Raw genomic sequence first — 25,271 nt, forward strand, 5'->3', positions numbered from 1 at the left:
TAACGGAGTACACTAAGTTATGTTAAATAGTAAAAGTATATTGCTTCACTCTTCCCAGGGAAATATTTGTCTTGTGGGGACAATTCCTTAACCCCAAAGAGTAGGAATTTCAGGCACTGTGTCAGGCCAGAGAGAGATATATGGGAGCACATGAGCACACTGTTACAGTCAGAGCTGAAAGGGAATCTTAAAAATCTTCCAAACCAGGGATTCTCAACTTTTGCTGTGCCATGGACCCCTTTGACAGCCTATGGATTAGTTCTTTTAAATAACTGAAGATGAATTGAATTAAATTATTGAAATTTAAATAAATAATTCACTAATAATTCAGATAGAAGTTAGTGAAAATAGAAACAGTTTTTCCCTAAGAAAGATCTTCTGAAATCTACAAACCATATTTTGAGAACCTCTGATCTAGTCCAGTCCGATCATTTTAAAGATGACGAAATAATTTAGTTTCTCCAGTCATTTATGTTATTAAGTTAAGCTCAGAACTCGCCTCTAGACTAGTTAAGGCAATTTCTCAATCTTTCCACTAAATCAGAATAAGAAATTCAATGATTTGTCATTAGTTCATAGAGAATGGAGAAGCCAAGGGAAGTTGAGGGCCTAGGGTTGGAGGAAGAGGAAATAAGGGTTTTTCTAGCCAAGAACCAATCCACAAGCATCTCAGGCAGTGGCTTGTGCTGATTGGCCAGCTTCTCTATGACCTAACAATAAAGAATTCCAAAGACACAACCAAGAAATGGGTTTGGTAGAGAGTAGAGACAGAAGAACATTCAAGGGGTAAGGGAGGAGGAGAGACAATCAAGGGAAAGGGGTGCAGCCTTGGCAGAGGCCATGAAGACTCAAGAGGAGGAAGGGGGCCAAGGAAACATCCACCATAACCAATAGGCGACGTGACTTGAGGAGGAGCTCATGTATGACCAATGAACTAAGGAGAGTAGGGTCAGGTACCAGGGACAAAGGAAGAGTCAGACAGAAGAGAGTGACAAATCTGAAAATCCCGAAGGTCGAAAAGGAAGAGAAGAACCCAGACCATGCCCTTAGGTCATTCCAGCAGGTAGGGATGCCTTTAGCTATGAGTCCATCCCACCCACTCACTTGCTTCCAGCCTGCCAGCCAAAGGCATGGCATCCCGCCACTCCTGGAATCGGACTTTAGAACTCAAGACTGCCTGTACTGAGCCTGGGAAGGGACAGGACGATAAGGAGGAACCACCCTCCCCTTGGGGATTCATTTCTTATGGGGGGGGGGGAAGGAGGCCCTGAAATGGATTTCTAAGAAAAGGATTCCCTAGAGCAAGAGAGATGCCATATATATTTCCCCTCTTCCATACATCTTCCCTCCATCTTCCATACATCTGAACTGGTTTAGATGTACATTGTTCTACAAATAGGACCAATGGGCCGCTTAAGTTCTCTCCACCCATGGGGCCCCCTTCCCATTTTGGATGATCTGTGACATAAGCTTCCCTATGGGGGTAGAGATCATTGAGAGTAGATTGTGAGGATTAAACCCATGAGAGAAGCTTTCCACAGTTAAAGTTCTTTTGAATTGGGGAGGTGGGAGGGAGAACAGCAATGTTAAGTTTTCATCCTCACAGAAGTCAATATTTGTTTTTCTGTTTTTAATCTCTTCCATGACGTCAAGAGGACATGAGGGAGAATTGGGGTGAGCACCAACTTCTTGCCCTTTGTTTCTCCAAAGTCTGGAACAGTGAACAACCACCTTACATATACCTCTCAGCCCACCCCTGGCCCCATCAATAAATGGGAAGAGCACTGTACAATGGAAAGAGATTGGAGCTTGAAGCTTCGGGAGACCTGGGCTCCAGTCCAAATTGGTCTTTAGATTCTTAAATTCTCCAAGATCCCTTCTAGCTCCAGCATTTTTATTATTCAAAGACATATCATTATTTTAAAAAGGGATAGAGCCTGGGGCTGAAGCTGTGAGCTCCTTGGCACAGAGATCTCTGGAGTGAGGAAACTCCCTCTACCAGAGCAGGTTGGCACCTTCTATGCTAGTTAGAGTCTTAGGACTCTTAGAGGTCAAGTGATTTGTCCAAGATGACTCCATTGTTATATATCAGAAGTGGGAGGTGAATCCAGGTTTTCCTGGCTTTGAAGCTGGGGCTCTTTCCACTATGCTCCACTGCCTCACATCCATATGGCAATCAAAATAAAAAAGACACTTCCTGGTGGGGGGCACCCCTCTCTTTACCCCTCACACCCCAATACCCTGCAATCTGCATGTATATGTGTGTCTGTGTTTACATATAGTTGTTTTTAATAGAATTAAATGTCATGTACATAGTACTTTAATTGTTCTCTTGGTTCTTTCCAAGGCTAATCTTCATGCCCATGTTGACCCTTCCTCACCCACAGATCCCGTCGTCATAGTCGTCTCAATACCACGCATCAGCCTGGTGTGCTCAGTGGCTGGGGTACCCAACAAGGCAGAGATTGGAGCCACAGGGCTGTGTGTGGTTGCCCATACCACTGTGAGCCATCAGAAGAGCGGCCAAGCTCTCGGCCAGTCCACGGCATCGTCAGCAGGTGGTGGGGAGAGCCCCATTGACCAAAGGGGAGCGGGGAGGGTTAGTGGAAATGGAGCATTGAGGCAGATGTTCAGACTAAAGTTCTGTGTCAGAGCTTTATTCTCCCCATCTTTCCATCTCCCCACTTCTAACTTACAAGGGAAGATGAGGAAAGAGCAGTGGACAATGGGCATCCTGAAGATAGAGCTTTGTCTGTAGACCAAGGCCAAAAAAAATCTTTCAGTAGCTAATAAGCTAAGAAAATCTAAGCAGCTGGTGGGAGGAGGGATTCTGGGAGTCTCCAGCAGTGTGTTTCTTCCTGTAGATTGTAAGCTCCTAAAGGGCAGAAACTCTTTTAAATTTGGTCTTTTTATCCTTAGTAAAGCATTTACTAAAGCTTACTGATTAACAACTTGATGGAATTAGGAACCTGTGAATCCTTGGTCCAAAACTCTTCTGTGAAAGGACCAAAGAGTCATAGATGTAGAGTTGGAAGAGATTTGAAGGGATCTTGAAGATCATGAAGTTCAACCTCCTCATTTTATAAATGAAGAAACTTCCTTAGTTATTGGTTAAGTGATTTTCCCATGGCCATTCAGCTAGTAAGTATGTCAGAAGGTCTTCGTGATTCCAAATCAACTTTTTACGCACCATCCCATGCTGAGCCTGATGGGGGCCTGGAAGCCGAGGGCATTTTTCCTAAACTGCTTGAATCCTCCTGTGAGCTGCTTCCATGAACTCTGAGATCAAGAGCCAAGACCTTTGCAGACACAGCTCCCCCGGGATCGAGGCCATCGACTAGCTGTGCAGTTCTGGACAAATCACTTCACCTCAGAGGCTCTGGTTTCTTCATCTGTAAAAATGAAGGATTTAGACTCAGTGAACCCCAAAGTGTCTTCCCACTCTAGATCTGTGAACAGATGCACTTTAAGATCTGGATCAGCTCTGATATCCTGTGCTTTTTTGCACCCAGGCAGCCATCTCGGGAGTCATCTGGTCTACCCTGCCGGCTTCCCTGCAGGGGTTGGAACCCAGAGCTTCAACCATCGGTACCAAACCGTCATCACTTTCATTTTCCCAGTGCAACTGGGCGAAATCATGGATCCCACTCCAGAGCAGGTACCAGGAGAGACTGGCCCAGGGAAGGTAGGATGGAGAGGGTAGGAGGTCCCCTCATTGCCCCTGCTCAGTGTCCGTAGACACTGCCACTATGCCCAAAACCCTGTGAGAATACAGGTGCCAGGGCAGATGGACATCATCACCTCCCTTTTACCCCTTTCCTGCTGAAGCATTTTGCCCAGGGTCACCCTCAGCAAAACTGGGAAGGTAGATCAAGCTTCTTGTTGAATCCCTTTCCTACAGGTCATTTGGGCACCCAGTTCCCTCCTGCTCGATGCCCCCTGAATGCCCAGGAATCCCAAAAGTGACATCCTAGCTAGGCAAGCCCTCTCCCATGAGTCATATTTTTCTTTCTTTTTCCTCCCCACCCCTCAAATCAAACTATTATCTATTTCATCTGAGCGCCATCCCTCAGATTCTCCTCTAGGTGACTATGGAATGTAACAGGAGTGTTTAAGCACAGACCAGTCGGTGGTTACATAAAACTTAAGATTTTTTTTTTGGTCTTGTTCTATGATTATATGTGTGTAAAGTATTTCCCATTTGGAAAATTTTCCCACTGATATAGATACACAGGTCATTGGAAAAAAACAATCTTAGGTAGTTGCCTAGGATACTGAAAATTAAAACTTAGTGCTAAAGCAGTACTAGAATCCAGATCTTCTTGGCTCCAAAACTGGCTTTCTGGTCAGTATACCCAGGCTGCCTGATGCAGTTAAAATGCACGTCTCCAATATAGGTGGCAAGACTTTCATGACTCAGTCAGAAAGAAATTTGGGGAGGGAATTAAGCATTTAAGTACCTACTATGTGCTTTAAACATTTATCACCTGATTCTTACATCCTGTGAGGGGTTGTTCTTGACTTTACAATGGAGAAAACTGATTCAGAGATTAAATGACTTGTCTGGTATTAGTAAATAACTACTTTATTTTAGTATTATTTTATAGTACTAGTAAATTATTTATTATTATAGTAACAAGTTTATTTATATTTTATTTATTTATAGTAACTAAGTAAAAATATTAGTAACTAGTAAATATCTAAAACTGCATTTGAACTCAGTTTTCCTAACTCTGGGTCTAGCACTCTATCCACTGTGTCCATTAGCTGATCAACAGATCTTCCAGGATGTATCAGATTATAGGCAGTTACACAAGACTGCCCTCAATTCTGTCAGCTCTACACCTTCAGTTAAGCATAATTATAAATAGAATGCTGAACTTGGAATTGGGAAAACCTGAGTTCAAATTTAGCTTCAGACACTTACCAGTAAATCACTTAACCTTTCTATTTTCTATTTCCTTATCTGTAAAATGGGGATGATAACAGTACCTATCTCCCAGGATGGTTGTCAGGATCAAATTTAAATATATCTGTAAAGCATTTTGCAAACCTTAAAGTTCTATATTTAACTATTATTTAATCATAGTACAAACTCTAAGATCTGGGGTAGTATGGGGTGGGAATAAGGAGGAAGATACCCCATGAAATTATCTTGTAACACATTTAGGAAACCGAGGGGTCTACAGAGTGCAAAGCCCAGGGCCTGAGTGCCCCCCGCTGCCATCCAGATTGGGGGGATATCCTCAGACATCTTGCCAAACTCCACAAGCAGATGGTGAGAGCCCTGTTTTAGGGGGTTTGGAAGGGTGAGGGAGGCAGTTGGATATCTGACTTGTGAACTCAAAGGGAAGCTGCAATCTTTATACTTGGACCTATGAGTAAGGATTAGCAGGTCTTTGCATGGCCTGGCAGCCTGGGCCAGCCAGCTCTGCCCAAACCAAGTCACCAAATCTCAGAGTTGAAAGAGGCCCCGTATGGAACTGTACAGTCCAATGCTGAACAAGGATCCCTTCTATCATGTTGCAGGTGGCCTATACCCTCCGCTTTATCAGCAGCCTGGGTCTTCTAGACTCTTTCGCGTTCCTCCTCGCTATACTAACTATCGGGGACCTCAAAACTATCCAGAGCAACAATACTTTTATCCATCTTCATCTGAACTTCTGCCATTTTCTCTCCCATCTTCTCTTCCTCGCCGGAATACACTGGACCCTTAGTAAGGTAGGTACTTTTTCTCTCTACTTCTCTTACCCTATCTACCTGCTCCTCTCCATGGCCTCTGTTTTTTCATCTGCCTGTCCAAATAAATCTGATTGTTTTTCATCCAAGATGACCCTTCCCAAATGCCTAAAGCCCAAATTAAGACCATTTTCCCTGTACCCAAAATTCAGTTTACCTTAACTCTTAGAATACCAAGGCTTAGTTGCTGGGCATAGTGGTACATGCCTAAAATATCTGCTAATAGTAAAGTTGAAGTTGGTGGATTGTTTGAGTCTTGAGAGTTCTGAGCTGCAATCGACTAAAGTCAATGGCTATCTCTGTGGGAATCAATATGGTGAGCTACTGGAAGTGGAGAACTACCAAGGGAGAGAGAAGAGAGAGAAAAAGAGGAGGAAAGAAAACAGGAAAGAAGGAAGGAAGGAAGGAAAGAAGGAAGGAAGAAAGGAAGGAAGGAAGGAAGGAAGGAAGGAAGGAAGGAAGGAAGGAAGGAAGGAAGGAAGGAAGGAAAGAAGGAAGGAAGGAAGGAAGAAAAGAGAGGCAGGGAAGAGAGAGAGGGAGGAATGGAGGAAGGTAAGAAGGAAGGGAAGGGAAATGGAGGGAAGGAGGGAAGGGAGGCAAGAAGGAAGAGAAGAGAAGAAGAGAGGGAAGGAAAGAGGAAAGGAGGAAGGGGAAGGAAGAAGAGAGAGGGAGGAAAAGGAGGGAGAAGAAAGATAAGAAGAGAGGGAAGGAAGGAAGAGAAAAGGAAGGGAGGAAGGGAAAAAGGAAAGGGAAGGAAAGGAGAAAAGGGAGAGGGAGGGAAGGAAAGAGAGGGAGGGGAGGAAAGGAAAGGAGGAAGGAAGGAAGAAGAGAGAGGGAGGAATGGAGGAAGGTAAGAAGGAAGGAAGGAAGGAAGAAAAGAAGGGAGGAAGGGAGGAAGGGAAAAAGGAAAGGAGGAAGGGAAAAAGGAAAGGGAAGGAAAGAAGGAAAGAGAGAGAGGGAGGAAAGGAAAGGGAGGAAGGGGTCAGAGTAGTTACAACAAAGCATTGTCCATCGAAAATTACAGGGTACATCTAGACCTGAACCAGAAAGGGATTAGATACCCCAAGGCCCTGGATTAAAGGCGATTGAGTAGGGATCCAGGTTAGAACTATTAGGTATCCACTGATTTATGTCCTACTTGTTTCAATAGGAAGCTGATATATCTAATTTGCATACCATTTGCTCCCTTTTCTCCACCTCCACCCCCCCCCAAACCCAAACCCTTTAAAGTAAAATAGTCCTGATCTACTAAATCACTATCCCAAGCATTCTAAATTTGTGCTCTCCTGGAGACCCTACAGAAAAGAGGTATAGTTTAAAAAAAAAAAAGTATAGGGAAGATAGAATAGCAAGGGCAGTACCTGGGGAAGAAGCTTCTGGTACCTTTAAGTGGCTACAGCAGCACAGAGTGAGCAGAGGATACCTCCTTGCCTTTTTTCTGCCTATGTGGGGGGAAGAGAAAGTAGACCCAACTCAACCTCACCTCAACATGTCTAATTCCTCCATCACCTCCTCTCCAGGCCATGTGCATCATGATCGGCATGCTCTGCTATTCGTTCCTGGCTAGTTTTGCCTGGATATTTCTGGGCAGGCTCTTTTTCTACCTGGCTTCCTGGAGCCTTAAGGTGGTCGATTATTTCAGCACCATTCATCTATTCAGGAAAGTGCTGAATTTCTCCGGTTATGGGATACCTGCTCTGCACATAGGTTTATTTATTGCCATCCAAGCCCATGACATCAATAATTATAACAAGTAAGTGTTGGAGAGACAAAGGGTTATTTGCTTCTATGGCTCTGGAATTTTATAGTAAACCCTAAACTAGCACTAGACAAGACCCTATAATCCATAATATCCTAGTAGACTATAAAACTAAATTGGACTAATCTCATGGAATTAGTACCCAAAATAGTATCCAAAGCAAGTCCATACTCATCTGATTGGGAAATGAAATATTTAGTTGACAACTAGCCTGATTAAGCTAGTCAGAAAATGACTTAAAAGCCAAAACATTACTTAAAAGGATTTCCCAACCAATAGAGATGAAAATTGAAAATTGATGGGATTTGTTCCCTCTCCTAACTATCCTCTCGGAGATCCTTCACCCATCAATCCCAAACCCGTCCCTTCCAAAATGCCCAGGGCTCTCAGGCCTTCCTTTTCAAACCACCATTGCCCTTGTGAGTTTGGGCTGGCCTAGCCATTGGCCCCAGACGCTATTTTTTCCCCCTTTCCCTTTTTCTATGGCTGCGCTAGGGCTGTTGGCCTCTGGTGTTCAGATGTTCAGGATGGGTTCACCCAGCATGGAGGCTTAGAGGTTTAAGAGATGTGTGGCCTGCCCAAGACTCTCAGGGACAGCTTTCCTCTGCTTGTCTCTAGCTGTTGGATCAACTCCATCAAGGACTCAGAATGGATCTTTGTGAGTCCCATCTGCGTTTTAATCATGGTAAGCGATTTACCCACTCACCTCTCCCAGCTCAAAGGCCCAGCACTGCATCGGCTTGTTCCAGAGTCCGAAGGCTTGCATTCAAATCTTGCCTCTAATGCTTATAACTTGGGCCAATTCGCCTCATTTTTCTTGGCCTTAGTTCCCCATTTGTAAAATGAGGAGGTTGGTCCCAGGTCCCTTGGTCCCTTCTAGCTCTAAGTTGTACGAACCTAAGTGGGTAGATGTAGTTTCTGGGTTCTTATCTAAAAGGGGGAATAAAGGGTATCTGACGTCAAGTTTAAAGGGGAAGACATAATAACTAGCCTTAGGGAGGGTTCTTAATGTAGCACATACTCCACTAAAGATACAGATTTCCTTCTTTCTATTATAGAGACCACTATCCTTCTGGTCACTCAGATTCAAGACCACCTCAGTGTCATTATAATTTACTTCTTGTGCTTACTCATCCCATTTGTCCAAAAAAATGCCAAATCTTAATAATTCTACCTCCGTAACACCTCTTTCCTCTCTGTGTTCTTCTCTGCTCACACAACCACTACCTTGGTTCCAGCTCTGATCACCTCCCTAGGACCACCGGAGAGTTTCCTAATTAGTCTCCTGTCTCTGGTCTTGCCAACTCCCTCCCATTCTCCACAGAGCTTGCAGAATGGTTTTCCTATAGCTATGTCACAATTTCCAGTGAGTCCTTGTTACCTTAAGGATCTGATATAAGTTAATCTTTCTGACATGAAAAACCTTCACAAATTGGCCCCCATCAACCTTAATGCCCCTATTTCACATCATTCCCTTTCATTCACACCCAAGTTCAACCAAATTGGCCAATTTACTCGTCCTCATACATGACACTTTTTTAGAGAGTAGCTTTTCATTTTCAAAACACATGCAAAGACAGTTCTTAACATTTACTCCTGTAAAACCCCATGTTCCAAATTTCCCCCTCCCCTCATTCCCTCCCATAGACAGCAAGCAATCTAATATAATACATGACTCTCTTAAGTCCTATTTCTCTACCTTTCTTTCCTAGAAATGTTCTTTCTTCTCAACTTCCAATTCTGAGAATATCAGAATTGATATCAGAGAATATCTTCAAGGCTAAGTTGAAATACCATCTTCTGCAAGAAAATTTTCCTGTAGTGCCCCCAAATTACCTTGTATCTATTTTGTCTATGTGCATGCGTACATATTATTTGCCCAAGCTAGATCATAAGCTTCTCAAGGGCAAAGATTATTTTGTCAATGTACAATGTCTGGCAAAGAATATGTTTTTACAACCAGAATTTTGACTCCATTGGTCTAGGGAATCAACAATGAGGAAACTCCCTTTATCAATATAGATTAATGACTATTTAACAATTTCTAGGCTAAAACTATATACCATAAATGGACATCAGTAAAACTTGGAGCAACAATGGCCCAATAGACACCAAAACTATAACCTACAAACTTAGTTGCCTGGGACATTGAGAGTTTAAATGATATGCCCAGATTCTGTGTGTCAGAAATGACATGATTCTACATTTTTACCTGATTTCACCTATCTAAGGCACTTCACAAAACTTAAAGTAATCTTAGCTCTCCTATCTATCTTTATATATCTATATATACATTTATAGGAGGCAGTGAGCCATAGTGGAAAGATCGTTGGACTTAGAATTCTAAGAATTAATTCTGTGTTCAAGTTGCTGCCCCAACACTAACTATGGGACCTTGGATTAGTAATTTAACCTCAAAGGAGAGGGTGGGAAAGAAGCCCTACATTATTTACCCTCTCCATATCTATGACTACATATGAAATATCATAGATTTATGGATTTACTTTTCACAAACTAGAACCATTTCCAGTAAGATCAGGGGTGAAACAAGGTTTTCTACTGTCACCATTACTATTCAATATTGTAGAAATGTTAGCTATGACAATAAGAGGAGAATTACTTTAGAGTGACAACAATAATAGTCTGTAACTCAGTAGACAATATAAGCAAAAAAAGAAAAAAGAAAGAAAGAAAGAAAGAAAACTATTGCCCCCAAGTACATGGAGAAGTCAGTGCTCTTTGCCCCAGCCAGTGGCAGAAGAATTTTGATCCTTGATATAGGTCTCCATTGATATTAAAGACACTATGACTTAGATCATGGATCTAGACAGCTTTCAGGTCCAACTTCCTGACTTTATAGTTGGAGAAAATGAGACCTAGAAATATAAAGAGAGATAAGTTGAAGTCATCTGATCCCAGAATCAGTACTCTTTCCATATTCTCTTCAGCTTCAAAGCCTGATTTCCCTTGAACCCACTGATTTAAGCTCAGGTTTTGCTCTGAGTTTCCTTTCCTGATGATTCTAAGACTAATCAGGGATGGGTATAAAGCCAGACCTCACTGGATAACTGATGGGGGTTTTCCCCTTTCCCAAGACACAGAGAGTTCAACACAATTTTCAAGGATCTGGAGTTTAGATGCCCAAACACTCCCTTCTGATGAGCATCCTGCAGAATTGACAACGTCTGTAGGGTAAGAGGTACTACGGCTGGGCAGACTTAGAGGGTCCGCGGTCCCGACATGGGACCCCAGTTGAGCCGATCATTCTCCACACCCTTGTGGCTCCCATAGTCTGAGATACTCCATAGGTGTGACTTAGCCAGGAAGGTGGGATGTGGCCTAGAGTAAGCAGCAGGATGGAGGGAACTGGCCCAGGGCAGAGGTTCTGATAAGAAGGTTCAGTCAAGACAGGGATGGTAGAGAAGGGAATCGGGAGCGTGAATCCATAACTCCACGTTTTTCTTTCCTGAGGTCCAGTTGAGCTATAGCCCTGTTGTCATGTCAACAATAGTCTCATCCATCTTTCCTTCCCTGGGCAGAAAAGGAGGTGGGGAATTTCTAAAGGGGAGAGGAGCAGGCAGGCCGGAGTGCCAGCCCTAGGAAGCGGGAGGAGGAGGTCAGGAACAGCAACCACTCTTTGCCATCATTCAGGTAAGGTGGCAGCAAGGGTGGCATAAGCTGGACTGAGAGAAGATACATCTGTTGTCCTTATCTCCCACCCCTTCCGTAAAGAGAAAAAGATTTGGGGGCCTGGCTTAGAGATGCTGCTGTAGCTCTAGGCTGCTTTCCTGGTTCTTCTGTCAGGGTACGGAGTTATTTGTATTCTTAGGAGATCCAGGCAAGGGGAGGGTTGGGAGGGAGTGAGGGTTGGGGTTGGGGTCCCTGGCCCCAAGCAAGGTTATCTCTAGACTTGTCTGACTCGGTCCCCTGCCTCCCATCCTTCTGATGTGGTCTATTGCCTCTGTCATTTCAGTCAAAGGCCAAGATCTGTTTCCTACTCCTGTGGAATAGAGACTTAGATGGATTCTCATTTGCCAGGCCTGGTTTTCTACTCAAAAGTTCCTCCAAAGACAGCTGAGTAAGACCCAGAAGTCTTCTTGCCAAGGCAAGGGAGGCTTCCACCTACCCCTCAATGGTTCCATCCCATCAAGATCTCACCCCCCCTACCAGCAACAGATCTTCTCTCATTAAATTCCTCTTGACTCGTGATGCAGAACGGTGTTCTTTGTAGTTTCTTCTCCAGGTCTGAACCTTGGAGATAATGTGCTCATTTTAAGTCATTTCACTGGAAAATCCCCTCTTTCTGCCCTTTTCCTTAATCATCTACATTTCCTCTCCCTAGTCTTGTTCCTCTGACTCTGTGACATATCCCACCCCAACCGGGGCCACAAATTCATAGGGAAGAGGAGAAGGAATCTGGCTTAGATGTTGGTCCTTTCCTCAGTGAAGATTGTCATCCACTAATCAGGCCTTTTGGCGGCCTTTTGTCTCTCCGCAAAGGCCTGAGAAAGCCCAGGCCACCCTCATGATTTCCCCCTGCCCCCTCTTGAAAATGTACAAGTTGTAGAAACTAAAGAAAAGACCAGGAGGCAAGGTTTTATTGCCTAAGGGAACCTTTATTAAAGACAGTCAAGGGGATTTTTCTCTGATACAGATTAATCAAGGGAGTAAAGGGGTGAGGTGGGCTACATTCAATGTGTCTTTTGGACTGCTTTGGCCAGCCCCACACGGTTGTTAGCCCTGTCAAAGACGCTGTAGTATTCTCGAATGAAGACGTCTCCCAGGATCCACAGCTGGGAACTGCCATCGTCCTGGAAACCGCTGGTACACATACCTTGCATCTAGGGAAGACCCAAGCAGAGCATCAGTGAAGGTGGCCCCCTCACTCAACAATAATTAAGGACAATCACAAGGGATTCTTCCCCCCCATCTTAGTCCTTCACGTCTACCACCATAGTGATAACTCTGAGTCTGATAGGGCATTATTGCCTCTTTAAGATGAAGAAACAAACCCAGAAAGAGTGAGATTTAGGAAAGTAGGACTTGGACTAGAACCAGGCATCCAAGCTCCCAGTAAATGGATTCATTTAATCCTTGATATCATTAGTGATGGGATGGCATAAAAATGAAAAGTCTGAAGTCTCAGGTTATTGTCCGGGCGGATCTGCCACTAACTACATGTACAAGTCACTAACTGTTTCTCTGTCACTAAAATGGAAATACTAACAGTTCCTTTAATGTATTTTTGTAAAGAGAAAATGACCACTCTAGGTGAAAGCTGTAAACTCTGGAGGGCTATCCAAATATAAGGTCGCATGAATTGTCTGTCTAATCCCATTCTACCCCATCTTGTCTAACCTGCTCATTTTTAGCTTTGATACAGGCTAGCTTGACCAGGTGATGGATGAAGAAGAGTCCAGCAAGCCCAAGACTGGGGACAGTATGTTGGCTATTGGTCAAGTCAATATGGAACATCACCCTTTGCTGAGTCCGAAGGCATGAGGAGGGAATGGAATCAGAGCCTCCAGAAAAGCCCAGTCTTCTGAAGGAAAATCTGGGTCAAGGTGGAAGGGAGAGGTGGGGAAAGCTGAGCAATGGGCAGTTCAAATCCTGAGCTCTCTTAGTTGCCTCTTTAAGAAGGAGGTGCAGTGCTTCCAAATCTTTCCCTATAATTCCCAGGCCTGTGCTGCCTTGAGAGCAATGAGATAACTCATATTTCTACAGTGCTATAAGACTTACAAAGAGCTTCTCCCCACAAGAAAACCAAGTAGAGAGTGTCACTATTATCCCATTTTACAGACGAGGTGACTAGAACTCAGGGGACTCCGTGATTCATTGAAGTCACAGCTAGGATGCAGGAGAGTCAAATCCCAGATTCTGGATTTTCAAATCTAGTGCAGGTTCTACTATTCCATACCACCAAGACAAGAAAACATTGGCTCCCACTCAACCAGCATTGTCAGAGCCCCCTCCTTGTGACAGATTTCAGGAGTTTCTGACCCCCACGAAGTTTCTCCCCACAAGATTCGTACCTGGTTAGTGTAGGCTGAGGGAGGGAGAGGGTACTCTCTGCCATTGATGTGAATCACAACTGTAGGCATGGAGCTCAGGCTGCTGCAATTGATGTCAAACTGAAAAAAGTCCAAGAGAATTTTTCAGAGAAAGGGAGAGGAGCCCTCCCACCAGAGCAGAAGAAGAGGGAGCCCGGAGTGGGAAGGAAAGCCTGGAGAAACATCTGAAGCCAAGAAAGTGTCCAAGATCTCCCATGGTCTGGGGGTAAGGATGTGACCTGTTTAAATCATAAAATCCTGCTGGCATCCCCTGGGCAATGGCCCATCTTCTAGACAAGAGCCACTCTGAAAGGGCCAAACCCAGGCAGCAAGTGCAGCTCAAAGCAAAGATCCTTTGGTATTGAGGTGGTTTCCTTTAGCTTTTGGAAGCAGACAAGAACCTCAGGCAGCTAGGGCCGGCTGAGATCTGGGGGAGGATTCTGACTGGGGTCACAAGAGTCTGGGATATTTTTAATATCAATAAACCCCTCATAATGCTTGAGTGCTCATGCGTGGAGGAGGGGTGGAACTTGAGAAGGTGTGGAACAGTGGGATGGAGGGAGGAAAGTGGGCTCTAAGCATTTAAATTTATCACATCACAGAATAATGCGGAGATCATTTCCACTTAGCCTGGATATGTCTTGTTTGTACACAATTTTTGCATTGTTGTCTCTCCATTGTAAGGGATGGTTTTGCCTTTGTATTCTCAGTGCTTAATAAATGCTCACTGTCTGACTGGCTTCAGAGTCCAAGAGATGGATGATAAGGAGAGCTGATTCCCCTCTTTGTTTTCTACCCTGACTAAATTTCCTTGGTGAGTGTGGATCCTTGAGGACTGACTCTTCATCTCTGAATATTAAGGGATTCCCAGAAGAATCTCTGAAGGCTGAGCTGGGGGACTTACCTCTCCATATGGGCCCTCGGTAGCTCCAATGACATTCTGGATGTTGCTGATGTCATAGGTTGGACCGACCAAAAGAGAGGTACCGGTGTCCAAGATGGCCTGGCAACCACCATCACAAGCCACCACCTGGCCATTGACAGTGATCCTGGGAGAAGACAGACAAGCTGCTTAATTCAACTTTGAACCTTAATCTGCTTCTCCTATTAATACCCAGGGTTTTTGTTTTTTAAACGTGCCCAAAGCTAGAGCTGAGACCCAGAGGAGAAACCAAGGAAAGAAATTCAACTTCCTTTACAGCTTTTCCTTCCTTTGGATAGCCACATGGGTAAAGTTGAGACCGGACTCCAGCAGGTGGATTAGATCTATGGGTCAAGCTCAACACATTCTTTGGAAGCAGGAGGTACAGACACCACATATTCTTAACACTAGACTGTATTATCCTATACTACCATGCCTAGGTGGTATAGGGGATAGAGCACAAGACTCAGAAGACCTAAGTTCAAATCCTGCCTTGAACACTTATCAGCTATGTGACTCTGAGCAAGTCATGTAAACACTTGTCTGACTCAGTTTTCCTATCTGTAAAGTGGAAATAATAGCACCTATTATTTATTGTGGATTATTATGTGGTTGTGAGGATAAAATAATATTTATAAATTATCTTCCAAACCTTAAAAGTACCATATGATTATTTGTTCTTATTTGGGTTTATTTGTTTGGTTTTTTTTTTAGCTCTAGGTCTTAATTTTTTCATCTGTAAAATGAGAATGATAATTCCTGCCCTATCTGCTTCACAGGATTGTTGGGAGAATCACTTGCCACAATGTATAGAAATGAAAGGAGTTACAATTACAAAGTATAACAACTACCATAGAAAAAAGTCACTGCTCTGAGCAGAATTATGAAACAAAGAAAGGAGGGGAGATTTTATGTAACTGGTGGTGTCTCATAATTGTAATCAAATTAAAAAACTGGAAAAGGGGGGTGTTCTATTTTTTTTTTACTGTCGACAACGAACAATAGGCAAAACCACAATTAAAATAAAAATAACTTATTCAAATGTAATGTCTTGAAGAGTCTAATGTAAATATTAATAGGAAAGGCCTATAACAATGGCTCCCTTTTTGCATAATAGCTATTATACAATATAATAGTAAAATTATTTTGTAAAACATACATTTGCATGGAACTTGCTATATAAAGGATTTCTATATGTATGATGTCACCACAACCCTGTAAGACAAACTATTGGTCCCATTTTACAGATGAGGAAACTGAGGTCACAACTATAAGTGCTGAGCCGGGGCTTAAGTCTTCTGGTTTTCTGTGCAGCACAGTTTCCTCTCCACCACAATGTCCTAGGACTGGGAGGTTCCTTCTGTGCACTGGCCCAGCCAGGCTGTTTCTTGCTGCTGCTGCTTTTGCACTGCCTGGACCCCACGCATCCCTTAGAAGCCTCCCAGTGAGGGCATCCCCATCTTCACAAAGCTGCTCTGCTAGTGTCCTCCCTCCCTAGTTTACCTGGTAAAAGGTTTCCTCTGGTCTATATATTCTTAGGTACACACCTCCACAGAGACTGTAAGCCCCTCAAGGGCAGATCTGTTTCTTTACCACTTAGCACAGCAATTGTGGATTGATCCAAGGAGATCCTGGTTTTATTTGGAGCCTAGAGATGAGCCTCTGACCAGAAGCCTCAGATCGCTCACTCACCTGTCCACAGAGAACTGCCAGTAGCCCTGCACGGTGATGGGCACCCAGTGGAGAGAGCCAGTGTAGTAGGATGAGTCGATGGCCCCAAGGGTGAGCATGCTGCCTGGGCCGTTCCTGGAATGAGAGGAGGTCACACTGATCAGTTCAAAGTAAAAGATGTTTGTAGAGGTCCAGAGCAGGGCCAGCTTTCTAGCCCCCCATTTACAGCATCCATTTCTGCTGCCGACACCCAAGAAAATGTTCCTCTGAGAAGCCTCATGGCATTGTTCAAAGAGCACTGAGCTTCCACCCAGGAAGGTGTGGATTCAAATCCCGGCCTCAGACACCAGCTGGGGAACCTTGGCCAAGTGAGTGCAGCTCTAGTCTCTAAGGTTCCCTGGCAGCTCTCAATGTAAGCAGCTATGACTCTGGAGAGTCATTAACCATTATCATTCTCGTGTCCTTTCTTGGTGATTGGCCTTTGTCTTTGTGATCCAAAGCTTTTTTTCTTAGAAAAGTTCAGATTGTGTGTATTTGAACACACATCTTCCTAGTCTCCACAGAGATTCAGCTGGACATAGAATTCAAGATTTGCTTCTTTTAGACTCCCTACCTCTTTTCAGCCCCCAAACTGGGGGATACCCCATTCTATTCCCTGGGCTCCAGGCAGGAGTGTTGAGTTTCAGATTGAAACTGTCTTCTCTACATGCCCTTGTACCCCAATGTGGAAGCTCTAAATTCCTCTGGAATCTATCTCACCCCAGGAGTGTTCTCATAAATGTTTAAAAATGAGTCTTTAAAAGAAAAAAAAAAGGCACACAGTTTTACATTGAATCAGCATTGTTTCTCAAGTCTAAACACTCAACAGAACAAACTGAACTCTGAATTGGAGCACTGACTGATTTCTGGTTTATAAAGGCTCAGAGTGAATATTTTACAATGAGCTCTCCTAAATTCATCAGAGCTGGGTCCAGGACACTCCTGCAATCAGGCACGCCTCTTAAGGCAATCCTCCCTATTCCCTTTTTCAGGAAAAAGTCCCTCTGGTGGGAAGGGTGATTTCCTTATCCTGAGACTTTGGGGTTGAGAATATATTTCATGTTAGTCACTCCTATATAAATCTGTTTCTGCTTTTCTTTCTCTCCACCCCAGGCTATCCCATGAATTTCAATTCTATTGTATAGTGTACATTCCTAAAGTTTAGCTTTGTGTGTATGAAAACATAGGGAAGAAGGGAATCTAACTGAATGTTGCATTTTTAGGAAATACTCAAATATTCCCAACTTCCTTTGATGCCCTGTTCTTCTAGTCTTCCTGCTACTTTTTTTTTTCTGTAATCTTATTCCTGCCATTCTTCTTGGAATAGCAAGTCCTGGTTTATCCCTATTTCCTATTTTCTTCATCATCCCTAGAATTTTTGTCACCAACAACAAATGTTTAATGAACACCTTTTTCTAAGGATGGCACAATGTTAAAGATGTTGGAGTAAAGATGGTGGAGAATTTTTGTACTTCCAGAAATGGTAACTGACCATTGAATGTCAGAAGTCTGATAGATTTCATCCACAATAGTTTATACTTTCCATGGCAACTGTCCCCAAATTGCAAAGTGTTCCCAAAGGGAATAGGAGGGGATAAAAAGTGACACTGAGAAGAGACTTCCTAAAATCTTGATTAGGAATTCACAGCGAATCTACATCTGAAAGTGTCACTTACCTGCTCATATAAACAGAGAAGAGGTTCTGGACAACCAAGTGATGGGTCATCATGTTGTCAAAGACAGGGGTGGCCTGATCCTCAGCCAGGGAAGGGTAGCCCAGTCCTAGGATCCCATCAAATTCAGCATAGGTAAAGATGTTTCCAGGCTCCTGGGTGCTCAGGCCAAAGACCTGGTCAGGGACCACAATATTGGTGACCTAAAGGGGGACAGAAGGCAATGAGACAATCACTCTGTGCTTTCCCACATGCAATTAGCAACTACAAACCATCACCCAAGAGAGGTCCCTGGTCTGCAATTGTGCCGGGTGAGGGCAGAGCGAGTAGAGCCTGTGTCAGAATTACAGGCTCTGCTGGAACCACTACAGAGGCCAACAGAACAACCCAAGCCCTTTGGCCTTGATGAAAAGTATTAATGACTTGATGCACCTGAAAGTCTCTAGTTACTCTAGAAAGGTGCTGTAGTTACTGAGCATCCCAGGAACCTGCTCAGACGGGAATCTCACAGACTCAAGCTGAACCCACCCACCTGAGGCAAACTCCCCTTCCTTGTGCCTTTTGTGTTGACCTTTTGAAGGAATTTAATACTTGAAGATGAAAAGGATGAAATTGGAGGAGGACAAGTGTATTTGCCAAGGCAAGTCTTGGTGCTCTTAGCCTAGAGAGGGCTCCCTGGCAGAAGGAAGGGACGAAAGAGGCAGAGAAGGGTCTTGTCATCCTGGAGTTGGGACTAATTGACAGCGTCTGATCCAATTGCTAACCCAAGTTGGTATTGTCCCCTCCCCTCCATCCTCCTCCACTTCTGCTAGTCTCAGTTTCCTCAGGCCAAATGAGACTTTCTAGGAGACACAACACCTAGGGTGTCTCTCCCCAGCTTTCCCAGGTGGGTGGATGTGTGATAAAGGAGAAGCTGAAGCAGCTGTAATTGAATATGGCAACAGGCATATATATATTTTTTTTTATCTTGAACCTAAAATAGCAGAGAAAAAAGGCAAATTGCTACAGACTGCAAAGGAAGTAGGACACTCTGAAAGGGGGAAAATTAGCATTTAGGAGCAGATGCCATACAGACCAGCATGGACCTGGATGCTTCAGAGACTAAATGATGGCCCCAACCTCCTGGGAACTCATTCCCTGAGGCAAAGCTCTGGGTACTCTCTGCTTATTCTCTGTCTATATGAGGCTGACTGTATATCTCCACCCAGTCAAAGCCAAAAGATCAGGCTACTAATGTCAGGAAACAAGATTTTTGTGGACTTCAAATCAAATTGGATGTAGGTAGGTAGAGCCATTTAGCTGAATATTGGAGTTCGTGACAAATATTAGATTGGATGATTGAAGAAGGGCTGCACTTGATAAAATCCTAGATGCTTTCTGGTCCAAACCATACTTGATCAAAAGTGCTATCACCAGCCAGTGGATGAATATTTAGTCTTTACTTAAAAATCTCTAAAAAGCAGTAACCTACAACCTCCTGCAGCCAATTCTGCCTTGGGATAGTTCTAGTCATTCAAAAATGTTTCCCTTCATTTGCTTCTCTAAACCACCTAGCTAGCCACCATTCTAGTTCTATTCTTGGATATTCCATTCCATGAGGGCAAAAAGAAAAGGACAACTATCTCTCATGGAAGCTTGAGACATTTATCTGCTTTTTAAAAGGGGGCTTTCCTGACTCCTTTGATTTTAAAAGACTCTGCTCTTAACACTTATTTGCTGCTTAACCTGTGGAATCTTAAGGGACTTGAAAAGACTGAAAATGCATAAGCCAGCCTGGAGACAGGGAAAGACCATCCAAGAAAGGGAGAAAGTGAAACTCACCTAATATAGCTCCATTCATAGTGAAATTTCAAAGGTCCCTGAAAGCCAGAGCATTGGATTACAGTGACAGATCTCTGACATGACTAGGAACAATCCCAGTGGGAGGCCTAGCAACGGAAGAGTCCAGGAGAGACTTTTTGGCACCTTTTGGGACTGCATTTATGAAGGAATGTCTTATTTTTCCGAAAAGGTGGAAATCGACACAGGAAAGATTGTAGACAAAAGGGGAGCCATATGCTGAAGAGGACACCCGGCATGGTGAAGGAACTCAAGTCTATGACAACTAAGAATTGGGTGAAGAAACTGTGGTTGTTTAGACTGGAGAAGAAAAGGCTTACAGAGAACAAGTTCTCAAGTATCTGAAAGGCTGTTGAGCGGAAAGAGGGAGTAGACTTAGAATTTGTTTCCCAGCAGGAAGCTTCAGAGAGACAAATATAGATTGAAGCTAAGCAAAACTTTCCATTAATCTAAACTGGCCCAAAGTAGCCATAGAGCTTCTGGATGAAGTGGGGCTTCTTACCCTTCCCTAACACTCTAAAAGCATCTAAGCAAAGGTTGAGGGGTGCCTGTCCCACAAACTTTTGGGCAGGGCTTAGACCAGATGGTTGCAGAAGTCCCTTCCAAAAATGAAATTCTGTGATTCTGATTCTGTGAAATAGAACCGTAGGTGGGAAAACCATAACAAGGAAGAATGAGATGAAAGGATTTGGGGCATAAAGATATGGAGCCCCAGAGAAATCTCTCCAACAACCACTCTAAGCAGTTCTAAAAGCTGTGCAGCTCAGCAGGAATGGGGGTTTTATTGGGAAAGGAACACCCCACAGAGCTCTGTGTGTGTGTGTGTGTATGTGTGTGACAGTTCTGCAGGGGACTTGGCAAATCAGTAAAGAAACCCCACTCTGAATTCAACATTCCCCCCCCCCACCAGCCTTCTGGGTGGGCAGAATCAGAGGAAAATAAAGTGTCCCACGCTTCCTGGAAGAATCACACTTGGCTCAGAAGCACCCAATTGTCAGCCCCAGCAGAGAGGGGTGGGAAATCTCTAGTCAGACCATACTCACACTGACAGTGTCATAGCCCAGGACTCCCTCCATGCTGCCAGTACCATACTGGATGGACAGAGGTTCGTCGGTGCCACTGAAGGTAGAAGACTCAGAGGGGGAGAATCTGTGGTGGTTTTCTGAAACAATATAACCCCTAATTCAAAGTGGGACTGTGCAAAGCTTTTCTACCTCCTACCAATGTATCACTCATCCACAAACTGTTAAGTGCCTACTATGTGTCACTGTGCTAATTTTATTGATCCTTGAAAATAAAAACTAAAAACTTGTTGACTGCTACAAATTGATTCTTCCTTTTTTCTACTAAGTCCATAGTGAATCAAAGGAACTCATTCTATTCAATATCCAGTTTCCCATCCCACCTTCCATTCTTCCTCCCAGTAAAATAGTCAAGTAGCTTGAATAAGTTAAACTGAAGATTCTAAAGATTAAATTCATCTATGTCCATTTTGCCCAGGGACCTTCCCAGTCTCCCCTCTAGACTGCTGGCTCACATAGCCTGAGTCCTAGGTGAAGTGGGTTACTTACCGCAGGCAGTACTGTTGCAGTAGACTGAGGGGACCCAGAGATTAGAGGAACCGGTATCAAACACCACGGTGAACTCTTGGGGTGGAGTTCCAATGTAAATCTTTCCAAAGTATTGAGACTGTGGATGCAAGAATATATGTTGAGATGTTAACACTACGGTGGGATGGAACAAGAGGTTAACTTGGAGACTCTGCCAAATTTTCTGACTTCAGTCTAACCTGAGGAGGATTAGAGTTTAGATGAAGAGACAATGGTATCGTGAACATCTCAGGATCCTTCATCTCCCAGATGACCTGGGAATGCTCTAGAGTCCATACACAAGCAGATCCACACAACTCATGTTATTGGTACCTAAGCCTGTCTGATGTTTGAGACTCTGTACCAAAGTTAAAGATCAGAAGGGACTGACCTGGATACAAAAATGGAAAGCAAGATGATGAGGGAGACAGGGAGAGGAACAGCATTGAGGAAGGTTCTACAGTGGTGAGTGAAATAGGACGAAGATGAAGGCCATGTTCTAGATAGACTTGGGGGGAGGACCAGTTGTTCTCTATCTCTGAGCAGAATGGGAAGAAAGGGATCATTGCTGCAATAGGAAGGAGTAAGAGTAAGAATCAGGGGAAATTTTTTCCAGTTACAGAAAGTCCCTTCCTGGAAAGGGATTTACATTTCCTTAAAAAAAAAAAAAAAAAATCAAAGGCCTTAAGGAGAAATTAGCATCAGAAGTGAGCTTTAAAGGAAAGACAGAATTTCTGAAATGTAGAGATGAGGAGAGTATGAGTGTGTTCTAGGTAAGAATAGCTCCTACATGTATACAGAGGCAGAAAAAATATTAAAATTCACACATGGCTAGTTTGTCCAGTATAACTGAAATATGTGAAGAGACATAGTGTGAAAAAAATCTGGAAAAGATTGTGGAGGGCCTTCAAAGCCAGGCTAATTTGCTAAAGCAAATTAAAGAATTCAGAGTGGGGTTTCTTTAGAGCAGAAGTAAAATAGTGAGTTCTGTTTGGGGCATGTTTGAAATGCTCTGAGGGCATCTAACAAACAGGTGATAATGAGTGACTGGCAATCAGAAGAAAGACTTCGCTTGGTTATCTTTCCTAGACTATGCCATGATCAAAAAGAATTCTATGAGAAGTGGAGAAAAGTAGAATGGAAGGGGACCAGAAGAAACAGTCCAGGAAACTTAAGTGTAGGGTTCAAAAGTACTTAGCCATGGAGGAAAATGAGCCAGGAAATCAAATGAGATCATATATGTAAAGCATTTTGTAAAGTGCTTAACATGCTATATAAATGGCAGCTATTTTCATCATCACCTCAATTGTCTCATCATTTTTGATGAGGTTCAAATGAAAACATATCTGAGCAAGTCTTAATCTTAATTTTTTTTATTCAATGTAGCTAGCTTCACTGAAAGCATTTTCCCCCCTGAGGCAATTGGGGTTAAATGACTTGCCCAAGGTCACACAGCTAGAAAGTATTAAGTGTCTGAGACCAGATTTGAACTCAGGTCCTCCCAACTTCAGGACTGGTGCTCTATCCACTACACCATCTAGCTGCCCCACTAAAAGCATTTTTGATACAACTCCTGTAACAAACAGAATGAGAATATTATGATTATTATTATCAAAGCAACTCACATCCAGGAAATTCGTCAAGGGTTCACTCGAAGCATTGGCAGCTTCACCATAGCGTTGGTACTTGGAGCTGGGGGAATACTCGTTCTCCTGCAGAAAGTCTGCCAGCAAACCATGCTTTTTCAGCTTATGTCTTAACGTATTTCCTTTCCTGAGTGGCAATCTGGCACAGTTGAAGAAGAAGAGTAAGCCAAGTCCCTCTATTAGAATTGGCCAACCTTCCCTTTGGGGATCAGCCAAATCCAAATTCTTTTTTTAATTTTTTTTTAATTTTTCAAAATATATGCAAAGATACTTTTCAACCATCACCCTTGCAAAACCTTGTCAAACCCAAATTCTGAACCTTCCAGGCTTCAGAGAAGTATATAATGATAGAGTGTGCAAAGCACTGGATAAAGAATCAGATGACCAATGTTTCAATCCCAGTTGGGCTATTCCTAGTTATAAGACTGTGAACAAACTGTTTAAACCTACCAGTGCCATACCTTCCTCATAGGTAAATAAGACACTTGAACTATTTTCTTAAGTTACACTTTAGATCTAAAAATCTGCTACCTAAAAATATGTTTCTACCTACCATTTTGGCCATTGTGAGAATAAAATGGAATACTAGATGTAAAAGTCCTTTGGTAAGAACCGTATTACCAATTAAGAGCAATTTTAAAGTAAAAAAATAAAATGTCACTTGCTTCTTTTTGATTTCTCTTTGATTTATATCTCAAAAGGAATCTGTGTACAATCATCATCTCTATACTCTTCTCTTCACAAGATTTCATAAATGAAAGACTTGGGGAAAGTTTCCAAATCCCTTTTCCTCAAACACAGCTGAGGATTAAAGGGCTAAAAGAAAGGCAATATCATGGGAAATGCAGCCCAATTTGAAACTGGCAATTGTCCATAAGAACGTTGGAGTTTTCTCCTACAAAGCACTGAACACATGGCATGAGGAAGGGTTTTTCCTGGATCTCATCACTTTTCTAATCTTCTGGTTGTTTTCTCCTTAGCCTCAGCTTTTTCATTCTTTAGCTCCTCTATTACTGGTTTCCATCTGACTCAGGAACTAATCTGGAATTGTGGTAGCAGTTTCATTAGCTGGTCCACACTCTGCTAAGACTCTTCTGGGAAATGGAATGGCACAAACTCATACCAGAATGAAAGCAGCATCTGGAAGGCATTCTATAAACCACCCAGAATATTATTAGTTCAGCTTTTTATTTGGCTTAGATGAATTGATTAAAACATCTATGGAGCTTTCCTTCAATGAAAGCCACTGCTTCAAAACCCTGCTTGTAGTCCAATAGTTTTAGAGTCATTAGATTCAATGTAAAGGAGATATAGTGTCAAGAATGTGAAAGGAAGGAAGGAAGGAAGGAAGGAAGGAAGGAAGGAAGGAAGGAAGGAAGGAAGGAAGGAAGGAAGGATGGAAGAAGGAAGAAAGGAAGAAAGGAAGAAAGCAAAGAAGAAGGGAAAGAAGAAAAAAGAACGAAGAAAGAAAGAAAAAGAAAAAAGCAAAGAAAGAACTATGCCTAAGAACTTCCTATCTTTTTCAGGGATCCTGCCTTCTCCTTGCGCAAAGGAAGACTAGGTTTTTTCAAGCACTTGGTACCTAACTGTATCTCAGATTTGGTTCCTGGGCATGCAGAGGATACTGGATATTTATTTGCAAGAGGCATGTGAGAAAGAGATATCATTCCTCTTTGCATCTCACCAATCCACAGAAAACTGAATTTTAAGGGATACTATTACTAAGATTTAGAGTTTTGAGACTAAAATGCAAAATTGCAGATTTTCCTATCATAAACTCCTCATCTATTAATGAAAAGTATCAGGCAAACCCCACCTTGAGCTGCTTTTTCTCTTCTCTCTGAGATTTCTCTCCAATCCCAGAAGACTCAGAATACTCCAAGGAATCAAGACTTACCTGAACATGCAGTCAGAGAGGGCTATGATGGCAAGGAAGACCAGAAGACACTTCATCTTGCTGCTTTGGTGAACGAGCTACTCTGTTCTCTCCCTAAGCCCATTAGCTGCTTTTATAGCAAACAAATGACCCACCTCTGGCTAAGAGGTCACAGAGATCACCCCAGATTAGAGGCAAATATCCATTAAGATACCCTCTGACCTCCAAGGACTGCCCCACACCTGGTCTTCACACAAAACGATAAGGAAAATGAAATGATATCAGCTCCTAGAACTTCAAAAATAGAGGGCAAACATTATGAGCCAACTTGGGAGGAGGAATATCAACTTGGAGTTCTGATTTGCCTTTAATTTTCTCAACAATTCATTCCACTCCAGGATAGTCAAGGTAACTTATTGGAAAAGGATTACTTGAAACATCAAATGGATTGCAATGAGACCTGTGTCT

The 25,271-nt window shown here is 43.0% G+C and overlaps 2 protein-coding genes across 12 annotated transcripts; one reads left to right on the plus strand and one right to left on the minus strand.

The window, feature by feature from the left end:
* The first annotated feature begins 756 nt into the window (after positions 1-756).
* On the plus strand, positions 757-11,714 carry LOC127559355 (uncharacterized). 11 transcript variants are annotated; one of them, XR_007953106.1, is made up of 11 exons: positions 758-1,063; positions 1,656-1,674; positions 2,388-2,558; positions 3,513-3,685; positions 5,171-5,278; positions 5,530-5,721; positions 7,260-7,492; positions 8,117-8,183; positions 10,594-10,690; positions 11,150-11,303; positions 11,472-11,570. XR_007953106.1 is itself a non-coding variant. In XM_051993070.1 (10 exons), the coding sequence occupies exons 1-10, from the start codon at positions 923-925 to the stop codon at positions 11,507-11,509; spliced, it is 1,254 nt and encodes a 417-aa protein (XP_051849030.1). In that variant the 5' UTR covers positions 757-922; the 3' UTR covers positions 11,510-11,714. The 11 variants fall into 11 exon arrangements, 3 of the variants coding, with proteins under 3 accessions (XP_051849030.1, XP_051849032.1, XP_051849033.1); XM_051993070.1 differs by lacking the exons at positions 10,594-10,690; positions 11,150-11,303 and adding an exon at positions 11,038-11,149 and having other exon boundaries at positions 757-1,063; positions 11,472-11,714; XR_007953109.1 differs by lacking the exon at positions 10,594-10,690.
* A 379-nt stretch (positions 11,715-12,093) lies between these two features.
* LOC127559356 (chymosin-like) lies at positions 12,094-24,895 on the minus strand. The gene is made up of 9 exons (XM_051993074.1): positions 24,825-24,895; positions 22,907-23,066; positions 21,264-21,381; positions 20,736-20,854; positions 17,857-18,056; positions 16,163-16,276; positions 14,453-14,597; positions 13,531-13,629; positions 12,094-12,339 (listed from the first exon to the last, which is right to left on the minus strand). Exons 1-9 carry the CDS (start codon positions 24,878-24,880, stop codon positions 12,190-12,192), a joined length of 1,161 nt encoding a protein of 386 aa, XP_051849034.1. The 5' UTR covers positions 24,881-24,895; the 3' UTR covers positions 12,094-12,189.
* Positions 24,896-25,271: the final 376 nt, after the last annotated feature.

The sequence above is a fragment of the Antechinus flavipes genome, chromosome 4 (assembly GCF_016432865.1).
Source record: "Antechinus flavipes isolate AdamAnt ecotype Samford, QLD, Australia chromosome 4, AdamAnt_v2, whole genome shotgun sequence".
Classification (NCBI taxonomy): Eukaryota; Metazoa; Chordata; class Mammalia; order Dasyuromorphia; family Dasyuridae; genus Antechinus; species Antechinus flavipes.